We start from the raw sequence: 24,505 nt of genomic DNA, 5'->3' as shown, positions 1-24,505 counted from the left end.
GTTTCCACATAAACCATGCTTGACCAGATTTTGCACATAGTTTAATTACTGACTGGATGCTGGAGAGCAGGACTCTAATCCAGGGCCTCATTTTACCACATTTAATGATCCTGAACATGTTGCTTCTTTTCTGTACCACTCTGTTTCCATGTTTGGTGGTTTGCTAGTATGGTGTAATATGGTAGTATTCCGCCAAAATATCAAATCAAAAATATAGTCATACAGAAATATAGTGTACATAATATCATGTTACAGAAATATCGTGTGCAAGAATATCGCTGTCAAGCATATTGATTTTAAGGTAAGTAATATCGATTTAACAATATCGAAATCATTATTATTGCTGTCGGTCCCTCCGCCATCGTAATGCGGCTTTCCGCCGGCCATATTACGATAGAGGGCAGAAGTGTGGCGGTCGGAGAGACCAACCACCACAGTTCCGAGGAGCTCAAGGAGCCCGTTCGACCATCGGAGGGGAATCATATCCCTACAACAGTGGCAGTGCCTATGATGTCCGTTTCCACCTACCTTTTTCATGGCGGGTAAACCACCATGAAAACGCAGGTGGAAAGGGAGTTTGGGGGCCCATGGCAGGCCTCCCTTACCTATGGCCCTCCAATATGGGCACTGGTGCCTGACACATAGTGCAGGGATATGTAAAGTGACCTCTTTTTTTGTTGCGGCGGGTGCTGCAGCCAGCGCACTGCAAAAGATCAGTATTGATCGGTATTGCGACCGCCTTGGTGGCGGTCGCATTGTAATGCTTCTTAAGGGGCCGCCGACAGCATGTCGGGCGGTCCTGTTTCCGATACGGTGCCATCGTAATTTGCCCCATAGTTCTTAATAATATAGTTTTCCATATTTGTATGTACTTTGGTATATATTTTAATCGTATATGCTATACATTGTATAATTATTGTTAATTTTTTTGAATTTAGTTTTAACATTTTTACTAGTTTTTAAATTTAATCTAATCATTATTTGTTATTTTAGTACTGTATCGAGTTGTGAGGTTTATAGGGGTACAGTGTGGGAAGTAAATTAATTATAATTCATTAATTATTTTGTTCATTAATATTAATTGTTTAATTGACAATTATTTATGTTAATTGTACAAATATTAATTGCCAATGTCAAGTTTTATGTGTGACTTGTGGGTTTTGTAGGGGTATAAGGTGAGAAGTAAATGAACTAAAATGAATTAATAATTTTTCATTATTAATTATTTTATTGATAATTATTTATGTTAATTGTATAATGTATTCTTGTTAATATTAACTTTTAAGTGCGGGTTTTGCTGGAGTATACAGTGGAAAGTACGTTAATGAAAATTAATAATTAATTTGAAACTTTTATCATTTATTTCATTGATAATTATTTGTGTTAAAGTTTTTTTAAATTCAAAATAAAATGTAGGTGTGGGTTGTGGGCTTGGTAGGGGGTATATGGTGGGAAGTAAATTAACTATAATTATTTAAGAATTCATGTTTAATTAATATGAATAACTTTATTGATAATTATGTACATTGTGTAATATATTATTTTGTATATTTATTTTGGTGTATGTTGCTGTTTTGTATGTATAAAGGGTGTGTAGAAAATTAAGTATATTAAAGAATAAATAATGCTAATACATAATAATTAATTTAATGATAATTATGTAAAATGTGTAATTAAGATTTTGTTAAAGTATATATTAGATGTGAGCTGCTGCATTTGTAGGGGTAAAGAGTGGAAAGTTAATAAAATACAATTAATGTATTCATCGTTAAATAATAATATTAGTTTAATTGATAATTAATATTAGTGTCATTGATAAAATAATTATGTAAATGATGCATTTATCATGTATATATTAGCCTGGGTTGTTCATGTTGTATGAATAAAGGGTGGGAAGGTAATTAAATATAATACTTTTTAAATTTGATTATTATTAATATTATTTTAATAGGTATGTAATTATGTAAAATGTATAAACATTATAATTTTAAACAGAAATTTTAGATGTGTGTTGTGTAGTTTGTAGAGGAGTAGGAGATACAATTATTAAAGTAATAACAAATCTAAAAATGTATAAATATTTTTATTAAATTATGTAATTTATTATTGTATGTGTTAATTGTACTGTTAATTGTAATTCTAAATTGCTTGTTATTAATTTGAGAATATATGGCCTTATTAGGATGTCGGGTGGACCGTCACCAACAGGCCGTCAGTGGGGGTCCACTCGACATCCAGAGTACCGGTTCAACAGCTGGATTATAAAGCTGGCGATCTGGGCGATTTTGACTGAGGGAAAGATTGTCATCAAGGAGCCCGTCGGAGCTGTGGTTGGAGCCTAATTCCCTACAATAGAGGCGGTGCCAGTTGAGGCACTGCTGTAGGGATTAGGATGTTTCTTTCACTCTGCGTTTACATGATAGTCCGGAGGCTGAGGGGATCCATTTTGGAAACCCTGGGCTGCCCTTGTCCTCAAAAAGAGATAAGGCTGTTTTCCCAGAAAGTGGAAGTGTATTGCTGGCATTCCTGAAGCTAAAGGGTGGAGACCTACACACCATAGGTGGGAGAAAGAGACAAGCTACGGTTAGGCATTTGATTATGTTATGTTATTAGTACGTATAAAGCGCAAACAATTGCCCAAATGTGTCAAGGTGCTAACACTATGGGAGTGAGAGAAGAAAGTCCAGCTGGTTCTACTTAGGGAAAAGCCTGGCTTTTACAGCCTTTCTGAAACTGATTGGATTATGAATGGATCTGATGTGCGGTGGTAGGTTATTCAATTCCTTGATAGTGGTGTTAACAAAGCTTATGCCTCCCCAGTTAGTGTGTTTAAACCTCTGAACCAGCAATTGCCTACAGCTACTTCACTGTAGATTTCAACCAGGTATGTACCACTTGAATCATTCGTGCACAAACTTTAGACCAGCCCCATGTGGGCCAGGAAGAAAGCTTTGAATTGTATAATTTGTCTAATGGGAAGTCAGTGAAGCTGTTTGATCGTGGGGTTGGCGAATTTGTGTTTGAGTATCTTAGTCAGGGCTCTGGCTGCTGCATTCGGGAAGGACCTGGAGTTTATTCAGATGTTGTTCTTGAACATTGAGATACAAAACGTTACAATAATCTATTTTGGTCAAAACCAGAGCCTAGACAACTGTTTTCTGGGCATCAACCAAAATAAATGGAAAGATCTTTTTGAGCATGTGCAGGATAAAAAATGCAGACGAGGTAACTGCTCTATCTCAGGCCCGAGGGTCAGATTCCTGTCCATTATTACGCATCAATTTTTGACCTTGTTGACTGGAGTGGGAAGGGTGCCCATCTCTAGAGGCCACCAGGATGGGGCCCATAAAGTTGGGTCGTTCCCAAAGAAGATGACCTCAGTTTTCCCTGAATTAAGTTTTAAGCAATTTAGACCCATCCAATGACCAATTGTTGTCATGCAATTATTGAAGTTAAGGCCAGTGTGAATGGTGCTAGAAGGTATAGCAACCACAATTTGGGTATCATCTGCGTACGATGTCAGGTTCAGACCAAACGATCTGATCAAGGCTGCGAGGGGTTTAACATATATGTTAAACAGCATGGGGCTGATGGATGATCCCTGCGGAACCCTACATAGCAGACTGAAAGGTTCAGATACAAAGGTATCAAAGACCACTGTCTTCTTTATTTCTAACAAAAAGGATCCCAAAAGTTTGAGAGCGGACACCCTTATATCAACAGCCCGGAGACGGTCAATCAAAATGTTGTGGTTGACCGTATCAAATCCTGCTTATACATCAAGGAGGCCCAAAGCAGCGCTCCCTCTACCATCTACTATGGATTTGAATTCCTCTTTTGATTTTATCAGGGCTGTTTCGGTTACTTTGGCCGCTTCTAAAGCCAAATTGAGTGGAGTCTAGCAGCTGGTGATCAAACAGAAATTGGTACAGTTGCTGATTCATAGCTTTTTCTAAAACGTTTGCTGGTAGGGGTAAGCAGGAGATGCTCCTTTTGCTGAGAATGGCTACTGATTTGTCTTTCTGCTTTATAAGAGGGGGGTGCCCAATCACAACTTCAACTCTTGGGCTAACAAACCATAACTCACAGGAAGGGAGGAGTGCAGAAATAGTGTTTAATCAGTATTTCCTATAAAATCATGTGTCTGAAGAGCCACATAAATTAATTTTGAATTCAAGTATTTTAAAAAACTCCTAAGACCATATATTTCCAAGCCTATTCGTGGCGTTATTTTATTTTCTTTAGCGTATTTTTATAAACAATCACCAGTGTACAGAAATCGTCATTTTACCACAAAACACAAGCGGCACTATATATAAAATTATGGTCACTCTTGGCTCTCTGTCATCTGCTCTCACTGCTGCTTTTCAGTTGAGACCTTGATGGAGTCAGGAGACATTGCATATGAACTGCACCACCCACGCCTTTCCAGAAACCGAGGAGGGGATGCACACTGCTGCCAGCTGTTTGCCACCTGATAGCCTTCAGGATTTACAGTGGTAAGAGAATACTACTTGAACTGTGAAACATGAAGTGCATTGGCAATTCACACGGGGATGAATCTGCACCTGGGCCTAGATTCATGCAACTACTACTATAAGAGGGGCTCACCTAGAACAGGAGGGAGAGTGTCTCAGTGTTGAGGACTAAGACAACTGATTAAGGCTCAGCTTGCCCCACTAAGTTGTCCCTGACATTATTGTACATACAGTATTTAGTTTATGTATAAATACAAGGTATTTTAAAAGTAAAGCACTGGGGCGGACATACAGTTTTTATGCTGCAGTGTGATTTCTGATTTCTGAGCTCGAACATCCCCAAACCACCTACCTGAGAAGCTTGTGACTGCTCACCAATGCTACTACAGCGAGTGAAGTGCTGAAGACACTGTACTTGGTCCAGTTTGCAGAACCATACTAAGAGAGACCCCAGGACAACAGAAGCAAACGGCCTCAAGATTGAGTTCCTGTAGTCTCTGCTTGCCATGTGCGCTCTCGCCCACCAGAACAGGATCTGACAAAAGGAAACTTCTTGGTTTTGCCAAAGTTTGTGAGTACAAATGGCTCAGTGTCTTAATAAAGCATATGTGAGGCTCAAAATAAATACATCATTTAATTGTTGCCTCAATCCCACTGTCTAATCACAAGAGTTGTAATACACTGTGGTAAATAATGGTATAGCGATGGGTGAGCACATATGGGTATTTGGGGATTTGTACCCCTACTGTGTATTAGTGCCCACTGCACCTCAATACATTTAACTAATTAAGTATAACCAATTAAGTATTTAATGTGACAGAATGATGGCCAGGACATTCTACAGGGGATTTACAGAAAGCAAAGATGCATAAACTATAGAGATGATTTGCAGATGGAAATTAATGTTACTTACTTTTCTAATACTTCTGGTGCACGTGATAGTGCCATCACTGCGAAAGACAGCTGATTAGCTGTAGTCTCCTGACCTGAAGTATGCAAAAACAATATTAAAATCAAGACCTAATCTGAAATTGTTGTATCACATAGATTATCTTTTGTAAAATCCTGAAATTAGGCGGTTGTAATAATCTGTAGAGCTTGTTGAAGTTTGGTTTGTGGTGCAGAACTAGTCATCATTTCAAGCACTGACTAGACTACCTACCTACACCCTATAATCTTAAACAAATCAACAATATGCCAGCTATTGCTAAGCAACCCAAATACAACTGAAACATTACCCATAATCAATTGTGCAGGCAATGCGATTGTGTGCTACTTTCCATGTCACTCACATAATATCACTGAGGACTATAGCTCAAAGCAAGCATATTTTCACAGAAAAGTAAATGCATATTTTTAAACCAGTCACTTCCAGGTAATACAACCTATATTATAATTATGTCAAATGTTAGGAACAAGGACATGGAATAGATATCAACTAAAGACTTTTTGTCATGCAAAAGTAAAGTAAAATAGCTAGTCTTATATAAAATGTATGTGGCATTTGTACAGTGCAAACCTACAAGCAGTGGTGACTGACCTGTACGGGGTCAATACAGTCAACAAGTGAAAGAAAGGGGAATATGGCTTCTGGGAGAAGAAGTGCTCCATTGTTGCATTGTGATGTAGTATTCTCCAAAGAGAGACATCTTCAACTCTTTTCTAAATTGGAGGAGTTTTGGGTGGTCCTGATAAGACACAGGGATGTTGTTCCTGATCCTGGTTGCACTGATGGACAAGGCATGCTGCATTGTTTTTTCATTTTTACACTTTAAGCCTCAATTATGATGGTGTCCTGGTCATGGGTGTAGAGAGAGTTACCAGAAATTATGTGCTTGTCTTCGAGAATAGCTGGAGTTTGAAGCATGATGACATTGTGAACTGGGGTGGCAGAGTGGGCTAAAGAACGGTGATGGATTAAACCCAGATCAGTTGACTGGGGGTGAGTGCTTGTATTGTCAACGCTCCGTCCATTACCACCTTTGGTTTTGCTTTGTTCGCCATAAATTGGCAGGGTATGCCAGACGTGAGTCTCTTGCTCACTTTGCCACTGGATTCAAGCAAGCCGGGCTGAAGACGGCTGCAATGCCAGAAACCAGTACTCGGAAGCTTGTTTCCGGTCCAGGGAAGGCATGGCTTGACAGTTCGGGCTGGACTGTTCCCATGAGGCACAGGGTCAGACTGATTTGCATATAACCATGTCTGAACTGGGATGGCAGAGTGGGCTAAAGAACGGTGATGGATTAAACCAAGATCAGTAGACTGGGGGTGAGTGCTTGTATTGTCAACGCTCCGTCCATCACCACCTTTGGTTTTGCTTTGTTCGCCATAAGTTGGCAGGGTATGCTCAGACGTGAGTCCCTTGCTCACTTTGCCACTGGATTCAAGCAAGCCGGGCTGAAGACGGCTGCAATGCCAGAAACCGGTCCTCGGAAGCTTGTTTCCGGTCCAGGGAAGGCATGGCTTGACAGTTCGGGCTGGACTGTTCCCATGACGCACAGGGTCAGACTGATTTGCATATGGCCATGTCTGAACTGGGGTGGCAGAGTGGGCTAAAGAACGGTGATGGATTAAACCCAGATCAGTTGACTGGGGGTGAGTGCTTGTATTGTCAACGCTCCGTCCATCACCACCTTTGGTTTTGCTTTGTTCGCCATAAGTTGGCAGGGTATGCTCAGACGTGAGTCCCTTGCTCACTTTGCCACTGGATTCAAGCAAGCCGGGCTGAAGACGGCTGCAATGCCAGAAACCGGTCCTCGGAAGCTTGTTTCCGGTCCAGGGAAGGCATGGCTTGGCAGTTCGGGCTGGACTGTTCATATGAGGCACAGGGTCAGACTGATTTGCATATGGCCATGTCTGAACTGGGGTGGCAGAGTGGGCTAAAGAACGGTGATGGATTAAACCCAGATCAGTTGACTGGGGGTGAGTGCTTGTATTGTCAACGCTCCGTCCATCACCACCTTTGGTTTTGCTTTGTTCGCCATAAGTTGGCAGGGTATGCTCAGACGTGAGTCCCTTGCTCACTTTGCCACTGGATTCAAGCAAGCCGGGCTGAAGACGGCTGAAATGCCAGAAACCGGTCCTCGGAAGCTTGTTTCCGGTCCAGGGAAGGCATGGCTTGGCAGTTCGGGCTGGACTGTTCCCATGAGGCATAGGGTCAGACTGATTTGCATGTGGCCATGTCTGAACTGGGGTGGCAGAGTGGGCTAAAGAAGGGTGATGGATTAAACCCAGATCAGTTGACTGGGGGTGAGTGCTTGTATTGTCAACGCTCCGTCCATCACCACCTTTGATTTTGCATTGTGAATGATGCAGCAGGTTTTTAAGATGGTGTTAGCCAATATGGGAGCCAATGGAGTTCCATCTGAATGGGGGTGATATGATCATATTTTGTCAAGCCCTGTACGAGACATTTTGTGATGTTGTTGGAACACAATGTCAATGTCAAAGACTACTGTGTGATGTGTCCATGACCGACAACGACAATAGCAATAAATGTAATGTCCACATGTGCCATCACCTGAGCCCGCACAACCGTGTTGATAATGACAGTAAAGATATCAATGTATGCTACTATCCATTACGAATGATAATGTTGTAACCAGGAAAAGTAATATCAATGTACGTCATGATCTAGGAATGCATAATTATGTCAATATCAGTAAAGACAACATCAAGGTATGCTATGACAACTGTACAGTGTGTACAACAAAGGGGAAGGGGGGAAGGCACAACGGAAGATCTCTCTATGTGCCAGGTTTGGCAAAATCACCACTCGTACAAAGGAGTGATAGGTCCAGCCCTGGTATTCGCCAGGAATATCAAGTTCAAGAAGGGTACCAGCCCGTTCCTAGAAGAGTACGTATTAGGTCGGTGTCAGGTTAGGGATGCTGTAGGATAATGTGGGGTACCTACAAACGGGCATCCATTTTGTTGGATGTAATGGCCTCACACACCCTTGCGAGTGTCATGCTTCATCATCGGCAATGCTCCTCGTTAGGTCGGCGGTGCAATACCCAACGGGCAACACCTCATAGAGGGGCTCTTTAGCCGAGATCTTTTTCCAACTGCTGTATGGGTAAAGTGCGGGTGTGGGGCCAGGGAAGAGTAGACGTGACAGTGATTAAAATGGAATCAAGGGTGCCAGGATCAAGTTTATTCTAGAGGTCCCTTGGCTCCAATTAAAAATTGGACTAGGACTAGACTTGTAGGGAAATAATGTACCCTAGTACAAGGCTAACCTGATATGTGACTGGGTCAACATGTTTCTTGCCTATGTGTCAGTTTGACTGGCGATTCGTCAGGACCAGTGTCTAACCATGTTGGTTAAAAGGAAACTATCTACAGAATGACTATTCCTCTATTTTGCAATGTCAAAATCAGATGGAAAGGAGTCGTGTACCTGTGTTGCGCTCTGTGTTCCTGGATTGGGGGACGAAAAAAAACAATTCACACAGTTTCAACTAACCTGTTAAGAAGTAGGTGACCTAATAGCACTCGGTGTTGCATGCCTGTGATAGTGTTACTAGCATGTGCTTAAAACAGTAATATGTCAACCAGGGTGAGCACAGTGCACAGCATGCTCATGTGGAAGAACATAATTAATAAAAAAACGAAGTAGCAGTATTCAATTACGACGTAAGCCATTCTGGGCACTCACCTATCAGGTAATGGTATGCTACACCAACAGTGCCCGGTGGGTAGAACAGCGGGTGAACCTCATAGTATTCAGGCTGAGTGATACACAACTGGCATTGCTCGTTTGTAGGTACCCCACAATTATCCTACAGCATCCCTAACCTGACACCGACCTAATACTCACTCTTCTAGGAATGACAACTGTACACGCAATGCTGATAATGTCAATAAAAATGACACCAGTGACTGCCATATTATTTTCAGGATTTCCAGTGAACTCACATTATTGACGTCAGATTTAACCAGGGTGACATCCCCATCAACCCCAAGTCAGCGATATGTGGTCAGACTGGCCCTGCGACCCACACCCACGCCTTTTGAATAACAGGTCATAGGTGCGGTCTCTCTTAACCCAAAGAAACCCCTGATAGATCCCATAGATAGATAGTTATACCACAAACAGGTCCGAGGAAATTGGCCCCATTAAAACACATTTGGGCAAAAACTCACACTCCCCAAAAAATACCACAAAGCTACACACCACATGTACATAGGAACACTCAGCCAATTAGGAAATTACATGCACACCACATGTAGTGATCACGTGCTCCCTTAATGCCCGAGATCTGGAAACATACACACTGGCCTACACTAGCTCTACCCAAGGATGAGAGCCATCTGTGTCCTTATCCAAGTGGCGGCTTGTGACATTTGAAAGTAGTGGGGTCTAAAAGTTTGGTATGAATTTTATGTAGTGAGTGATGAGAGCAAGCTAATGGATAAATGTGGGTTCCCGGCTGGGTCTTTCTCCAGAACAAACATTTTAAAAATATTGCCAAATGGTGCACTTTAAAGCAAAGAAATTAAGTGACAAATGCAAGGCTAATAAAGCAGTATGAACATATAGTCTTGAAATATTGAACACATTAAAAACGGCACTATATCTTACTGCATTATTATGTTCAACAGTTACTGTGCTTACCCAGTGTCTTGGACTGCATGCGGCATCATCTTTGGAAGAAAATACTCTAACCAGGCTTCAGGAAGGACCCCCAGCTTCTAATTGCAATCAGTCATATAGAAATATATGGGATGAAAAATGTGGGGGCTCTCTAAAAAGGAACATGTAAAATAAATTTCTGTGATTCTTTGGGTGTGCTACCCGACCGGTATTTTGGTTTCTCTCTCAGATATATTTGCATCCAGATATATTATAAAACAACTGACCTACACCTAAAACATGTCAGTATGATTGCGTTTCTCAATTGTTATTAGCTGTTTAAGATAAATAAGTTACAACAAGGATTTGTTATAAATAATTAATCTTGAAAATGTTTGACTTCTGAAATTTCAATAGTATTGAGGACTGTGGAAGTAGTTTTGGCCTTCAGTTATGTGTGTTTTATGTTGAATATGTAAGCCCTTTTTCTCTGCACATCACGTGCATCAACCACAACTCTTTCCTCGTCAACACCCTCTTTTCACTCTTCCCTGAATGCACTTTCTTGCATCTTCCTCATGACTTCAAAACATACACTGCACTCACTCACATTTAAGCTATTTATTTCCTTTTGCCCTAAAAATACTTTTCCATCCCTTCACACACATTTCCACAAAATTGCAATTGCAACTGGAATATATGACCGTTGTTCTGTATGCTCTGCAGAGGGGCCCACCCACTGACAGGCACTTTGCTTTGGCTTCAGCATCAGAGCTCTCAAAGCCCCTCTTAAACACCTAGCACGGATCAAAGTATGCACGGAAAAAAAATTCTGAAACACATCATCTTCAAATAGCTAACTCTTGGAAGGCAAGATAAGAGAGGAACAACATTTTTAACAATAGTTTGTAAATCTTTTCAGGTTTTTGGCATTTATATTGCTCAGGGCATAAAGATAGGACCACTTTTAATGTCATGCAGCAGATAACTGTCTAGTGTAAGCACATATCTCTCATTTTGCGCTTGACTGCGATATTTGGATCAACTTCACAAGGGAACAAAAACCCTGGCCTGCTTCTCTTTTGGATCAATTTTGCGGGGGAACAAATACAGTAACTCCACTTCTAATGGGGCCAGCGATGTGCAGCCAGCGCCTGGGATGTCACAGTGGGAAAGGTTAGCATGGCGAGGAGTCTTAGCAAAATATACAGAAGATTAGCATTCTAACACTTACCATTACCGAAAACAAGGCACCAAAATACACATGCTTGCATCCATTCCTTCTTGTGAAGAATGGGAAAGGGTGGTTCTATGCCTGTAAATGACGGACGGCTGCTCTCATGCAGGGACAGAGACTGTAACGCCTGAAACCCTGACACTGAAAGCATCAGTGGCCTATAGTGGATACTTCTATAGCCTACAATGGCAAAGAAGGGCTTTACAAGAGTAAGCCCTGCATCGTGCGTCACAGTTCAGAAAGTTGATTTACTGCCTGGCTTCCATCTCCTGCTTCAAAGTGAGGCGAGTAGGCAGCCTGGGACAGACAGCCCAGATTTAAATACATCAATTTGTTTAGATATATGATTTTTCTCTAAATAAATTGATCTATTTAATATTTGTTGTTGAATGTGTAGGAATTTCGAGGGGGGGGGGTGCAGCCCCAGATCCCTAATGGAGAAACCGTTCCTGCCTTATCCTATGACCAAACTGGTTAATTTACAACTGAGATGCTTTTTCAAGAATGAAGAAATTATTTTATTGTACCTCACGAGATGTATACATACCAGCCAAAACCAGCCAAAACTACATAGAGAGACTTTCCTCGGCGCATTCTGTCGAGACTCTCCTAGCCACTGCATTTTAATTAAACCAACTTGTTGCCAAACACCTCTTGTCTTTTAATTTCTTTAAGGTAAATTCATATCCGAGTAACAATATGTAGGATGCCCTAGGGGGTGCTGATGTGGGATCTGCGAGGCCATGAATCAGTGTGATACACGATCCATATGCGAGAGGATGAGGGCTTGAACAGCAGTTATTAAGACATTTTCTGGAAGAATTAGGAAAGAGTGCTGGTAGCAGGCCATTTTCTTTTTTTGGCAGTGTGGTTCTTGAGGGTGAGGCTGTCCAAAGTAAATCCTAGTGATTTGCCTTTCAGGGACAGTTGGGGTTCAAAGTCATGAAGACTCATGTCATCGAGTCAGAATGTACTATTTTTTGCTTGTTTTTGCCAATTACCAGGAATTCTACCGTGGTGCAGTTGAGTTTCAGGTAGGCACTGTACATCCAGGTCTGGATGAGGTGAAGGCAGTGTATGTCTTGAGCAGAGGAGACTTTCAAGTAGAGTTGTGCATCATCAGCAGAATATTGTTGACATTTGATGCTGTTATCCATGAGTAGACTATTCAGGGGCTTCATGTAGAGACTGAAGATGACATTCTGAAATAACTGAAGTTCAAGAATCTTTGGATTGCTTCCCCCTCACTGACCGCAGGTCCACCTAGGAGTGCTCATGCTAGAAAACATACATGCAAAATGCTGTGGAAAATTCAGTTTGTGGTTTAAAAGCAGTGAATCTTTAGTGTCGCTGGCTACAGTGCTTTTCAAAAGCCAATGTTGAAGAGGTCAAAAACCTCCCATTAACATTACACTAACTTCCTTCAACCATACAGGGAACCATGTTGACATACAGTGTAAATCACTGAGCGCTACCAAAATTTGCTTGATGCTTACTTGTATGTGCATACTGCCACAATTCACAGACACATGAGCTACAGCACAAATCCCATGCTGTCATGTGCCTAAATGACATAAAATAATCACAAACACAACTGTTGAGGTCTTTTAGTGCTACAGAGTAATATGGCGCACACCTGGGTAACCGCTGATAGGTATATATAAACAAGGTGAACAGTGTAGGCAATGGGGCGAGTGGTAACCCCTCACAACCTTCGGATTGCTAACTACATATTTCATCGCGCTCCCTGACTCCTGCACTACATGCGTGCAGCGCTAATGCTGAAATTGAATTTTTAAGCCGCATCTGCGCTTCTGTGGCGTTTTAATAGTAATTTGCTGTGTTTCTTACCTGTGCTCACTGCCCGCAGACCCTCATTTTAAATTGTGCCCTTTCACCGCTTGTAGAGCGGAGTCCCCTCGTGGCTCTCCTCCCATACCGGCGACGCTTGGCCGCCATATTGGGGGTGGAGGCTCTCAGCGCGCCACTTCCAGCAGCGCTCTAGTCTCCGGTTGGAGTACAGGTGAGGCTGTATTTAGGGCGAGCCTTTAGTGCAGCTCGTCCTTCGGATTGCTAACTACATATTTCATCGCGCTCCCTGACTCCTGCACTACATGCGTGCAGCGCTAATGCTGAAATCGAATTTTTAAGCCGCATCTGCGCTTCTGTGGCGTTTTAATAGTAATTTGCTGTGTTTCTTACCTGTGCTCACTGCCCGCAGACCCGCATTTTAAATTGTGCCCTTTCACCGCTTGTAGAGCGGAGTCCCCTCGTGGCTCTCCTCCCATACCGGCGACGCTTGGCCGCCATATTGGGGGTGGAGGCTCTCAGCGCGCCACTTCCAGCAGCGCTCTAGTCTCCGGTTGGAGTACAGGTGAGGCTGTATTTAAAGTTCGCCTTCGGCGCGCAGCGGTGACGCGCAGCGGTGGCGCCTGACTCGCGCCTGAGTCGAGCCAGAGTCTGCCCGTCTGCGCCCGTCAGCGTCCCGGAGGCGTACGAGGCGGCAGGCAGGCCTGGCCGATATTTTTCGCATATGTTGCTGTGTACGTGAACATCATGTTGCACTATTCGGGTTCGGAATTGCGCTCCTGGCAACACACTACCGGGTCCTGCTGCAGGGTGTTTCCTGTCCGCCACAAGGGCAAGCATTGCTGCCCTGAGTGTGGCTGGCGCCCGCAGAAACATCTGGGCGGGGCTCCGCAGAGGGTGGCGATAAGCGCTAAATATTTGGGCCTGATGCTCAATACTAGATCGCTGGGCCGCCATGCTCTGGACATATTCGATCTTCTGGAGTCAGAAAAACCCCTGTTTCTGATGCTCACTGAGACGTGGCTCGGTGAGGCCTCCAACCCTGATATCGCTACTGCTCTCCCGCCCGAGTATAACATCTTTAGGCAGGACAGGCTGAAGGGGCGTGGAGGGGGGGTTGCACTGATAGTAAAGAAATCGGTCACCTGTTCCATCATCCCCACGGACGCTATTAAGGATTGTGAATCCCTCGCCTTTGCAATTGCCCTTTCACCACATCAAACGATGAAGGGTTTCTTAGTCTACCGGCCGCCAGGGCCTTTGGGCTCTTTTTTTGAAGAGTTCCAGTCGGTGACGTCCTCTGTGTTACTCACGGCGGAGCATTGTATTGTCGCCGGGGACTTTAACGTCCATATGGACGTGGACACGGATGCCGATGCAATTAAACTGCTGGAGGTCACAGCCCCGCTGGGACTGGTTCCCTATCATGTTGGTCCGACCCATGAGAAGGGACATACTCTTGACTTGACCTTCTCTTCATCCCCTATAGAGATGTTGGCTCCTATCCAGGTGCTTTGGTCTGACCACAGATTGGTGAAATTTTATTTCCCAGAAGTAAGGAAGCCTCTCGCTGCCTCCCGGCAGACCTCCGTGGGGTTTAGGGCACTCCATCGGATTACTCCGGAACTGTTGGCGCAGGCTTGTGCAGACCATCCCTGTGTGTTAACTGGGAACTTGGAGGAGGACGTGGAGCGATTGCAGGTTTGGCTCTCAGAGAGACTTAATGATCTTGCTCCCCTGAGACCCTTCCGCAAACCTGGAAAAGGCGCATCTGCCCCTTGGTTTACGGAAGCATTAGCAGCTTCACGGCGGCAATGCAAGGTGGCGGAAAGAGCATGGCGCGTGAATTACGACGCGATGGCGAAACTTGCCTACAGGTCTATGGCGAAAGCTTACCATCGGAACATCCTCGCGGAGAAGAAGGTCTATTTCGCGAGAAAAATTGAAGCGGCCTCCAATTCCTGTAGGGAGCTTTTTGCCATTGTGCGGGAGTTTACAACATCTCGCGCTGCACCAACCCAGACCCCCCCCCCTGAGCCTTGGGTCAGGGCGATTGCGGACTTTTTCACCTCCAAGATCCAGCGGATCCAGGACTCCTTTCAGGTGCTGGAGCCTGAGATGCCAGGTCGGGTGGAGAATGCCATTGTTACTCGACCGAATGCAGGTGGGGCTCTGGCAGTTTTCCCTCCTATCTCGTTGACCGCTTCATTTGACCTGTTGGCCGGGCTTAAATCAGGCTCCCCTCGGGATGCCTGTCCCGCAAAATTTCTGGCTAGAATGGCAGCTGTCATTAATCCACTCGTGAACCCCCTGCTGAACCGTTCTCTTGCACAGGGTGTGGTTCCCCAGTCCTGGAAGCAGGCTATGATTATTCCCCTGCTGAAAAAGCCTGGCTTGGATGTGGAGGTGCTGGCGAATTATCGACCTATATCGCTTCTGCCGGCTTTTGCGAAGGTCACTGAAAAGCATGTCCATAAGGTGCTTGCCGATTACCTGGAGTCCCACGACCTACTGCACCCCACCCAGTCGGGTTTCCGCACCAATCTTAGCACCGAGACGGCTCTCCTGGAAGTCTCGGAGGCGATAAAGGAGGTGCTGGATTCGGGCGGGAGAGCGATGCTGGTGATGTTAGATCTGTCGGCGGCCTTCGACACCGTCCCTCATGAGGGTCTTCTTGCAAGACTCTCTGAGATTGGTCTCCAAGGGACGGTGCTCCAGTGGTTTCGATCTTTCCTGGCAGGCCGTCGACAAACGGTCTGGGCTTCGGCTTGCTCCGCCGAGATGTTGCCATTGGGTGTCGGAGTTCCTCAGGGCTCTGTCCTGAGCCCAACTTTATTTAACATCTTCATGACCCCTCTGGCGGCACTGGCGGAGTCTTTTGGGGCCCAGATCGTTTCTTACGCCGATGACACCCAGCTCCTCTTCACCTGCGAAAGGGGTGCGGACTTCGATGGAGGTAGGATCCAGGGTTGCCTTGAGGCTGTATTTCTATGGTTCCATCACAACAGCCTCAAGTGCAACTCGGATAAATCCGAGGTCCTCTTTTTCGGGTGCAGTACGGATCCGGACTGGAAAGTGTGGTGGCCTGAGAACATGTTTCCACCAGCATGTTCGTCCCTGGTAGCTAAAAACCTTGGGATCAAGATCGATAATGGCCTCACACTACGCTCACAGGTAATCGGTCTCACTGGGACCTGCTTCGGGTTACTCCGGATGCTACGCAAGTTCCTTCCCCTGCTATCGGAGGAACATAGGAAGATCACGGTGCAGGCGATTATAGGTTCGAGAATTGACTATTCCAACGTCCTGTATCTCGGCCTGCCAGAATACCTGCTTCAACGGCTACAGGTTGTCCAGAATTCGGCAGCACGTGCTATCTTTGGACTATCTCGCCGTGCTAGAGCCTCAGGCCTCTTGGAGGCCCTGCACTGGCTCCCTGTCCGGAAGCGGATAATCTTTAAGACTCTCACTCTGGCACACAAAGCCTTGCACGCCTCCGGAGCAATATATCTTCAGAAAAGGCTGACCTTTTACCGTCCTGCCAGGTCGCTTAGGTCTGAAGCCCTGTCCCTTGCGGTGGTTCCTCGTGTGAAGAGAGCCCGCATCGGTGGCCGCTCTTTCAAACTATTAGCGCCTCAGCTTTGGAATAAACTGTCTTTGCCCCTGCGCAGCATTCCCAATCTATTGGCCTTTAGGAAAGGACTCAAAACCTGGCTTTTTATCTCTTAGTTCTGGCCCCTAGTTAGGTTTTTTTCTTCCTCTCTGGTTTCTTCTTATGTTATCTCCCTGTTGTGTTAGTGTGCAATTTAAAGCGTCGGGACACTCTTCTGAGTAGCCGTACGCTATACAAAACTTTTATAACATAACATAACATAACATAACAACCACTCAATTAGACCAGAAACCTGGTCTGTATCGAATTAGAACTGCAGTGCCCCTGCACTAAACACAAAATGTAATGATATAATGGTACATATAAAGTAGTTGCATGCAAAGGTAAAGCTTTGTACAGCAATCTAAACAAATAGTGAAAATTCAAAAGTCAGTGATCAAGAGCACAAGTAGAAACTGTAATAAGATCTATAGTCCGTTCATATAGTGTTCATTTTCTGTTTAATGTTCCAAATCATAAGCCAACACGTGTTTCATCGCAGGGAACAACTGCGAATCTTCAGGGCTAGACAAAAATACAAAATAGGATTGTATAAGATCATATTCTGTTTGTGCCAAAATTATAGCGAGTGACTGTATGGTGTGCACCAGAGTGACAGGAAGCATGCCTATGGGGTGACTTAGTGTGTTTGTGTTGGGAAAGAAAAACATACATCTGGTGACATATGTGAATAAAAAACGATATACATCAGGTGCGAAAAGGTATGTTTTCAGGAGATTATAGACACTGGCTGGTTAGAAAGGTGGGTGAAGTGGAAAGTGTGTCCAGTAGGAAGGACGATATCCCATGTGACTCTAAAGTGATCCATATGGAATTTAGGTAATAAAAAATTTCTAAGTTGTACACGCTTGAAAATGCTAGTGCCAGTTGTACTCAACGGAGTATAATGAGTCTAGTTAGTGTCGGATATTTATTAGGTGATTGTCACACTATGAGTTTATAGGGCATTAATAAGTTTGTAGGGCCTTAATCTAGCATATTCGGTAAAACATCAAAAAGTCGCGTATAAGTGGACATGTAAAGTCACTGTCCTACCTGGAAAAGATGGCTTAGACGATACGTGTTTCAAGTTGGAAATATCAAAATAGAGGCGAAAAAGAGCCGGTCAGTGTGTAGACTCTGGTTCTTGTCTACAGAAGAAGTGTGGATAGTACGCAGTCAAAATAAAAATACACCAAAACAAAAAACAAAAGAGAAACAAGAAGGAAACTAAATACTTGTAAAAGTATACAAATATCCATGGCTGGGTGTAGGTTGCTCCTCCGTAAAAATAAATGGACGGGTAGTGACGGAGCAGAGTAAAAACATTGTGAAGGGGGACGGGATAAATACTACCAGTATGGTGGTGAACACGTCACATTCTGTAATCATTGTGTTCACAAATTTGTGTATAACGGTATGTATAGACTCTCACCGGGAAAGAGAAGTTTTGGTTCCTAGTTTGTCTAATGAGCTGTGGCCTGGTCTAGGCGAGGTGTGGATTCCCAATTTTCGGAATTCGGATTGAAGGCAGATTTCTATAGTTTAAGATAGATCTGTATATGTAAACAAATTGTAACTGGTGATACAGAACACCCAGTATTCCAGACATGAAATATACACATTCTTGGTTACAATAAGGGGCAGAAAAGGCTGCCTAATTATTGAGAAGCACCTACCTCGATTTTTCACCTGTAGAGTGAAAACCGGGAGGAGACAGGTCTTCGTGATAGGGCGGGTGTGCCTCTGTTCACGGAGTGTTTCGTCTTAGGTACGAAAAAGAAACAGAAAAAGGGAGAGGGTTAACACACACGGACTTGGGGAACTACAGTACGTGTTAGGAGGGCATTTTTAAGGACGATCGGTGGTCACGAGTGCCAGACAAGGTTGGCCCGCTTACCTATATGACGAAAATCTCCCTCTTTTAGTTTCCCGGCGCCGTGTTCCTGGTACGGACACGTGACTGGAAGGCAAATTCCCTTAAATACCGGCGGATACGCCGGAAAAAAAACTAGAACGTTGCCCAAAATCTTATGTGTGATAAGTAGGCAAAAAAGAAGAAATACTGGGTAGACATATGTTCATAGAGAATGGCTTCCCTGGTGAACAAGCTCGTATTCAATTGAAGAATTGTATCGAATGGGGCAAAAAGCAGTAAATATGCGGACATGCCTCGTTCCAAGTGTATTTCATGTCCTCGAATTACCGCGATGTCAGATTTACAATAGGAATTAGTTTCTGGAATATAAAGTATAGTAAGAAGGTGGATGTCTATAACAAGCACCCAGCCTGATAGAGTTTCGACAAAACACGCGAATGATATTGTCTCGCTTGTTTGGATATTTGTGATAACGGATAGAAGAATATACTTCAACTTAGTCTTAGCGAAACCAAATTTGACGGACAGTATTTAAAAGAGTACCGGATAAGGTAAACAGCAAGGGTTTTTCTCTTATGTACGGTGCGACTGTCCTAGATTAAGTTGTATTGATAATCTTAATGTAGGCTTAAGGAACGCCGACGACAACAGCAATTTAGTGCTAGAAAGAAAGTTACATATTTCTTATGCATGTTAGTAGTCATGTTAATACAGGGGAAGGACAGGAAGACAAAATGAGAAAAGCAATTCAGAGGTAGGTGCATTATTAATCGCCCAAAAAGAACTGTAACTCTGGGTCGTAATTCAAACCGCACTCGATGCTTCGAAGACGCATGATCCAAGTTGCTTCTTTCCGTCTCAGAAGTAATTCTCGGTTACCACCCCTCACATGAATTGGCACAGTCTCTATTCCAAAAAATGAGACTCGAAAGTCCTCTGTGTTCGGTTGGCATTTGGCTATGTGCAAAGCCACTGGGTATTTGGGATCCTGTTTCAAAATAGCTCTCATGTGCTCCGAAATTCTCTCTTTCAAGGATCTTATTGTACTACCCACGTATTTCTTACCACACTGGCATTCGATTATGTAAATTACGTATTTGGTGGTACAGTTGATATTGGCTCTAATTTCATAGGTTTCTTCAGAAGGGCCCTTGAAATGTTTTGTTTTGTGTTTCGCCCACTTGCACATTGTGCAAAAACCACACTTGAAAAAACCATTGCTGCGTTGAGTTAGCCAGTTAGGGTTCATGTCTGAGCGTGGTACTGTGGGGCTGAGCCTGTTTCTCAGGGTTCTCCCTTTGCGAAATGTGATCTGAGGGGTTGTAGGGATCATTTCCTTTAGTGTTGAGTCATCTTTTGGTAGACTCCAATGTTTGGTCATGCTGGTCCTGATTGAGTTGTGTAGAGCATTATATTCTGTGATCATTCTCACTGTCTTGTCCTGTGGTTTTGGATTGTCTTTCGTCTTCAGGGTTTCCTGTCTCCCAATTTTGTTTAGTTTGGTTTTCGCTCGGGACAGGATGGCTTGTGGGTAACCTCGTTTCACAAATCTCATGTTAATGTTCTTTACCGTGTTGTCAAATTCTTTATCGTCGCTGCAATTTCGCCTTGCACGCAAAAATTTACCGAATGGTATTGACTTGATCTGATGGAACGGATGAAAACTATCTGCTCTGAGAATTGCATTACAGGATGTCGGTTTCCTGTATAGTTTGCTTTGTAGGGTGTTGTTCAGTACATAGAATTCAAGATCCAGAAATTCTATATGGGTTTTGCTCTGTTTCATGGTGAAGCTCAGTTCCCATTCATTCTTGTTGAGGTAGTTGAAAAACCTTTGTAATAGATCATCTGTCCCAGTCCATAGTAGAATGCAATCGTCTATATAGCGACCCCAAAGTAGGATGGAGTCAGTGTATTGGCTGCTGTGTATACCCCACAGGTGGTCCGCTTCGAAAGCACCCATGAAGAGGTTGGCAAAAGAGGGTGAGAATTTCGAACCCATGGCTACTCCTCGTTTCTGTTGGTACCATTGTCTATTAAAGATGAAAAAATTGTTGTTTAAAATTATGTTCATCATAGAAATTAACATTTCTGTGTGTGCCCAAAGAGAGGCCGGCCGTTTTGACAGTACTCTAGTAATTGCCTCAATGCCTAGTCTTGGATTGATGCTGGTGTAGAGGGCAACAACATCCATAGTGACTAGTGTGGTCCCTGGTTGCCATTCTAGATCACCTAGCAAGCTGAGAATGTGTTTTGAATCCTGGATATATGATGGTAAGTTTCTGACCAGTGGGCCCAGAAACAAGTCCACATATTCCGCTATTCTCTCCGTTGGGCCTCCGATTCCTGACACTATAGGTCTTCCTGGAGGAAAAGGGAGATCCTTGTGGATCTTTGGAAGGGTATACAACCATGGGTATGTTGGTTTCGATACTTTCAGATACATATGTTCATTATCATTTAGAAGACCATCTTCTTTCCATTTGAGTAAATGGTCATTTATAGTCTTCGTGAGTACACCCATGGGGTTGGATGCAATGGGTTCATAGCAAGAGGGGTCTGCTAGTTGATTGAATACCTCATTGTTGTAGTCGTCTGCGTTCATTACTACAATGTTTCCTCCTTTGTCTGCCTCACGGATAGTGATGGAGGGATTCTGGGTGAGTGTGGACAATGCAATGCGCTCTCCTTTGGTTAGATTATCTCTAAATATGAATGTTTCATGTAATTTTTTTACATTGATTTTGTTAAGGTCTTCCAATACGTGTCTGTGAAAATTGTCAATACTGTTCCCACCTGGTAACATTGGTGTCCACGTGGACTTGGATTTGAGACCACTGGCAACCCCAAAGTCCATGTCTATGTTTAATTCATCTAGAAGTTGACCCATTTCCATGGGGCTGTCTTCTCGTTCAGTAATAGACAACAATAGATGTACTGCTTGTATGTCTTTTATTGTGTGAACAACAGTTTCATCCAATACAACAGGAATGTTTTTGACGTTTCTTTTGTCAGAGGGTTTGCCTGCAAAGTACTTTTTAATTTTTAGGTTGCGGACAAATTTAAAGAGATCTATTTTTGTTTGACAAATGTCACCAGTAGAGTACGGGTTAAAACTTAAGCCCTTAGCGAGTAAGTTTGTCATGTCTGGGGTAAGGGGAAAAGAGGATAGGTTGATAACCTGAACTTCTTTGTTGGTGTTGTCTAGTTCTTGGTTCTGCCAGATCTTAGTTTTTTGCGATATTCGTCGTTGTCCCCCTCTACTCCCTCTGTGGGTTTTGGAGGACCTCTTCGTGGTTGTGCCCGATTCCCCTTGCGAATTCGTTCCATTTCTAATAAAAAAGGATTGCTGTTTGCATCCAGATTGTCCTCTATTTCTGTTTCAGGTTCACTAGTTCCCACAGTGTTAAGAGATGTATTACTCGAGGAAACGGAGCCAGGGGCAGAGTTGTTTCCTTCTGGTTTTTTAGATTTGGTGGGGGGAATCATGGCATCATATTTACGATCAAAGGTGAATACTCTACCGTTGCGGTAGTCCCCATCGTCTCTTTTAATTTGTCTGGCTTTTCTAGTTTTAATCTCTTCCTGATGTTTAAGTAGGATCTCATCCAGAATAGTATAATTTTTTACAGTGGGTACCGGCAGGTTAAGGTCTTTTATTTCCTGTTCAAGGGTCAAAATTTCTCCCTGTAGTTTTAGGGTTTTTCGGTCTGCGCTTTCTATTAAGATGTCCATAAGGACAAAAGAGTTATTGTTGACCGAATCTTCCCATTTCTTCATTAGATCTACATCTAGGTTGTCATAGGTTGGAAAGATTTGAGAGCGCAAGCCTCTGGGTATTTGTTTGAGGCGCATGTATTGCTTTAGAGTGGTGGCATCCCACCAACGTGAGTTCTCTTGCAATTTTAGTTTTTCAAGTCTTTTAAATTTGTCTTTTAGGCCCTCAACACGAGGGGGACCAGAATTGGCTGCTGCTGTATGGGTTGGCATGCCTTTGGCTAAATTCTCAAATAGGTCCGCTGCTACTTTATCTCTGTTCATGTTTAGGAAAATGTGTTTAGATTGATTAACTTTTCACAAAGTGGGTCTACTAGAAGAGTACTCGCGGGGGGCAGCCTACTCTGGAAGTCTGTAGTTACAAACACAACTGTTGAGGTCTTTTAGTGCTACAGAGTAATATGGCGCACACCTGGGTAACCGCTGATAGGTATATATAAACAAGGGGAACAGTGTAGGCAATGGGGCGAGTGGTAACCCCTCACAACCACTCAATTAGACCAGAAACCTGGTCTGTATCGAATTAGAACTGCAGTGCCCCTGCACTAAACACAATATGTAATGATATAATGGTACATATAAAGTAGTTGCATGCAAAGGTAAAGGTTTGTACAGCAATCTAAACAAATAGTGAAAATTCAAAAGTCAGTGATCAAGAGCACAAGTAGAAACTGTAATAAGATCTATAGTCCGTTCATATAGTGTTCATTTTCTGTTTAATGTTCCAAATCATAAGCCAACACGTGTTTCATCGCAGGGAACAACTGCGAATCTTCAGGGCTAGACAAAAATACAAAATAGGATTGTATAAGATCATATTCTGTTTGTGCCAAAATTATAGCGAGTGACTGTATGGTGTGCACCAGAGTGACAGGAAGCATGCCTATGGGGTGACTTAATGTGTTTGTGTTGGGAAAGAAAAACATACATCTGGTGACATATGTGAATAAAAAACGATATACATCAGGTGCGAAAAGGTATGTTTTCAGGAGATTATAGACACTGGCCGGTTAGAAAGGTGGGTGAAGTGGAAAGTGTGTCCAGTAGGAAGGACGATATCCCATGTGACTCTAAAGTGATCCATATGGAATTTAGGTAATAAAAAATTTCTAAGTTGTACACGCTTGAAAATGCTAGTGCCAGTTGTACTCAACGGAGTATAATGAGTCTAGTTAGTGTCGGATATTTATTAGGTGATTGTCACACTATGAGTTTATAGGGCATTAATAAGTTTGTAGGGCCTTAATCTAGCACATTCGGTAAAACATCAAAAAGTCGCGTATAAGTGGACATGTAAAGTCACTGTCCTACCTGGAAAAGATGGCTTAGACGATACGTGTTTCAAGTTGGAAATATCAAAATAGAGGCGAAAAAGAGCCGGTCCGTGTGTAGACTCTGGTTCTTGTCTACAGAAGAAGTGTGGATAGTACGCAGTCAAAATAAAAATACACCAAAACAAAAAACAAAAGAGAAACAAGAAGGAAACTAAATACTTGTAAAAGTATACAAATATCCATGGCTGGGTGTAGGTTGCTCCTCCGTAAAAATAAATGGACGGGTAGTGACGGAGCAGAGTAAAAACATTGTGAAGGGGGACGGGATAAATACTACCAGTATGGTGGTGAACACGTCACATTCTGTAATCATTGTGTTCACAAATTTGTGTATAACGGTATGTATAGACTCTCACCGGGAAAGAGAAGTTTTGGTTCCTAGTTTGTCTAATGAGCTGTGGCCTGGTCTAGGCGAGGTGTGGATTCCCAATTTTCGGAATTCGGATTGAAGGCAGATTTCTATAGTTTAAGATAGATCTGTATATGTAAACAAATTGTAACTGGTGATACAGAACACCCAGTATTCCAGACATGAAATATACACATTCTTGGTTACAATAAGGGGCAGAAAAGGCTGCCTAATTATTGAGAAGCACCTACCTCGATTTTTCACCTGTAGAGTGAAAACCGGGAGGAGACAGGTCTTCGTGATAGGGCGGGTGTGCCTCTGTTCACGGAGTGTTTCGTCTTAGGTACGAAAAAGAAACAGAAAAAGGGAGAGGGTTAACACACACGGACTTGGGGAACTACAGTACGTGTTA

General features: G+C 43.3%; 1 protein-coding gene across 2 annotated transcripts in view; it reads right to left on the bottom strand.

Moving 5' to 3' along the window:
• The window catches only part of LOC144781361 (cholesterol 24-hydroxylase-like), a 321,568-nt gene that overhangs the window by 100,150 nt on the left and 196,913 nt on the right, over positions 1 to 24,505 (bottom strand). For both annotated transcript variants that reach the window (XM_078660152.1, XM_078660151.1), the window contains exon 10: positions 5,392 to 5,464. In XM_078660152.1, coding sequence (XP_078516278.1) covers positions 5,392 to 5,464 — 73 coding nt within the window. The remainder of the gene's footprint in view (positions 1 to 5,391; positions 5,465 to 24,505) is intronic.

Source organism: Lissotriton helveticus, chromosome 9 (genome assembly GCF_964261635.1).
Source record: "Lissotriton helveticus chromosome 9, aLisHel1.1, whole genome shotgun sequence".
Taxonomy (NCBI): domain Eukaryota; kingdom Metazoa; phylum Chordata; class Amphibia; order Caudata; family Salamandridae; genus Lissotriton; species Lissotriton helveticus.
The sequence above is the reverse complement of the archived record's forward strand: the minus strand, read 5'-3'. Positions and strand labels throughout refer to the sequence as shown.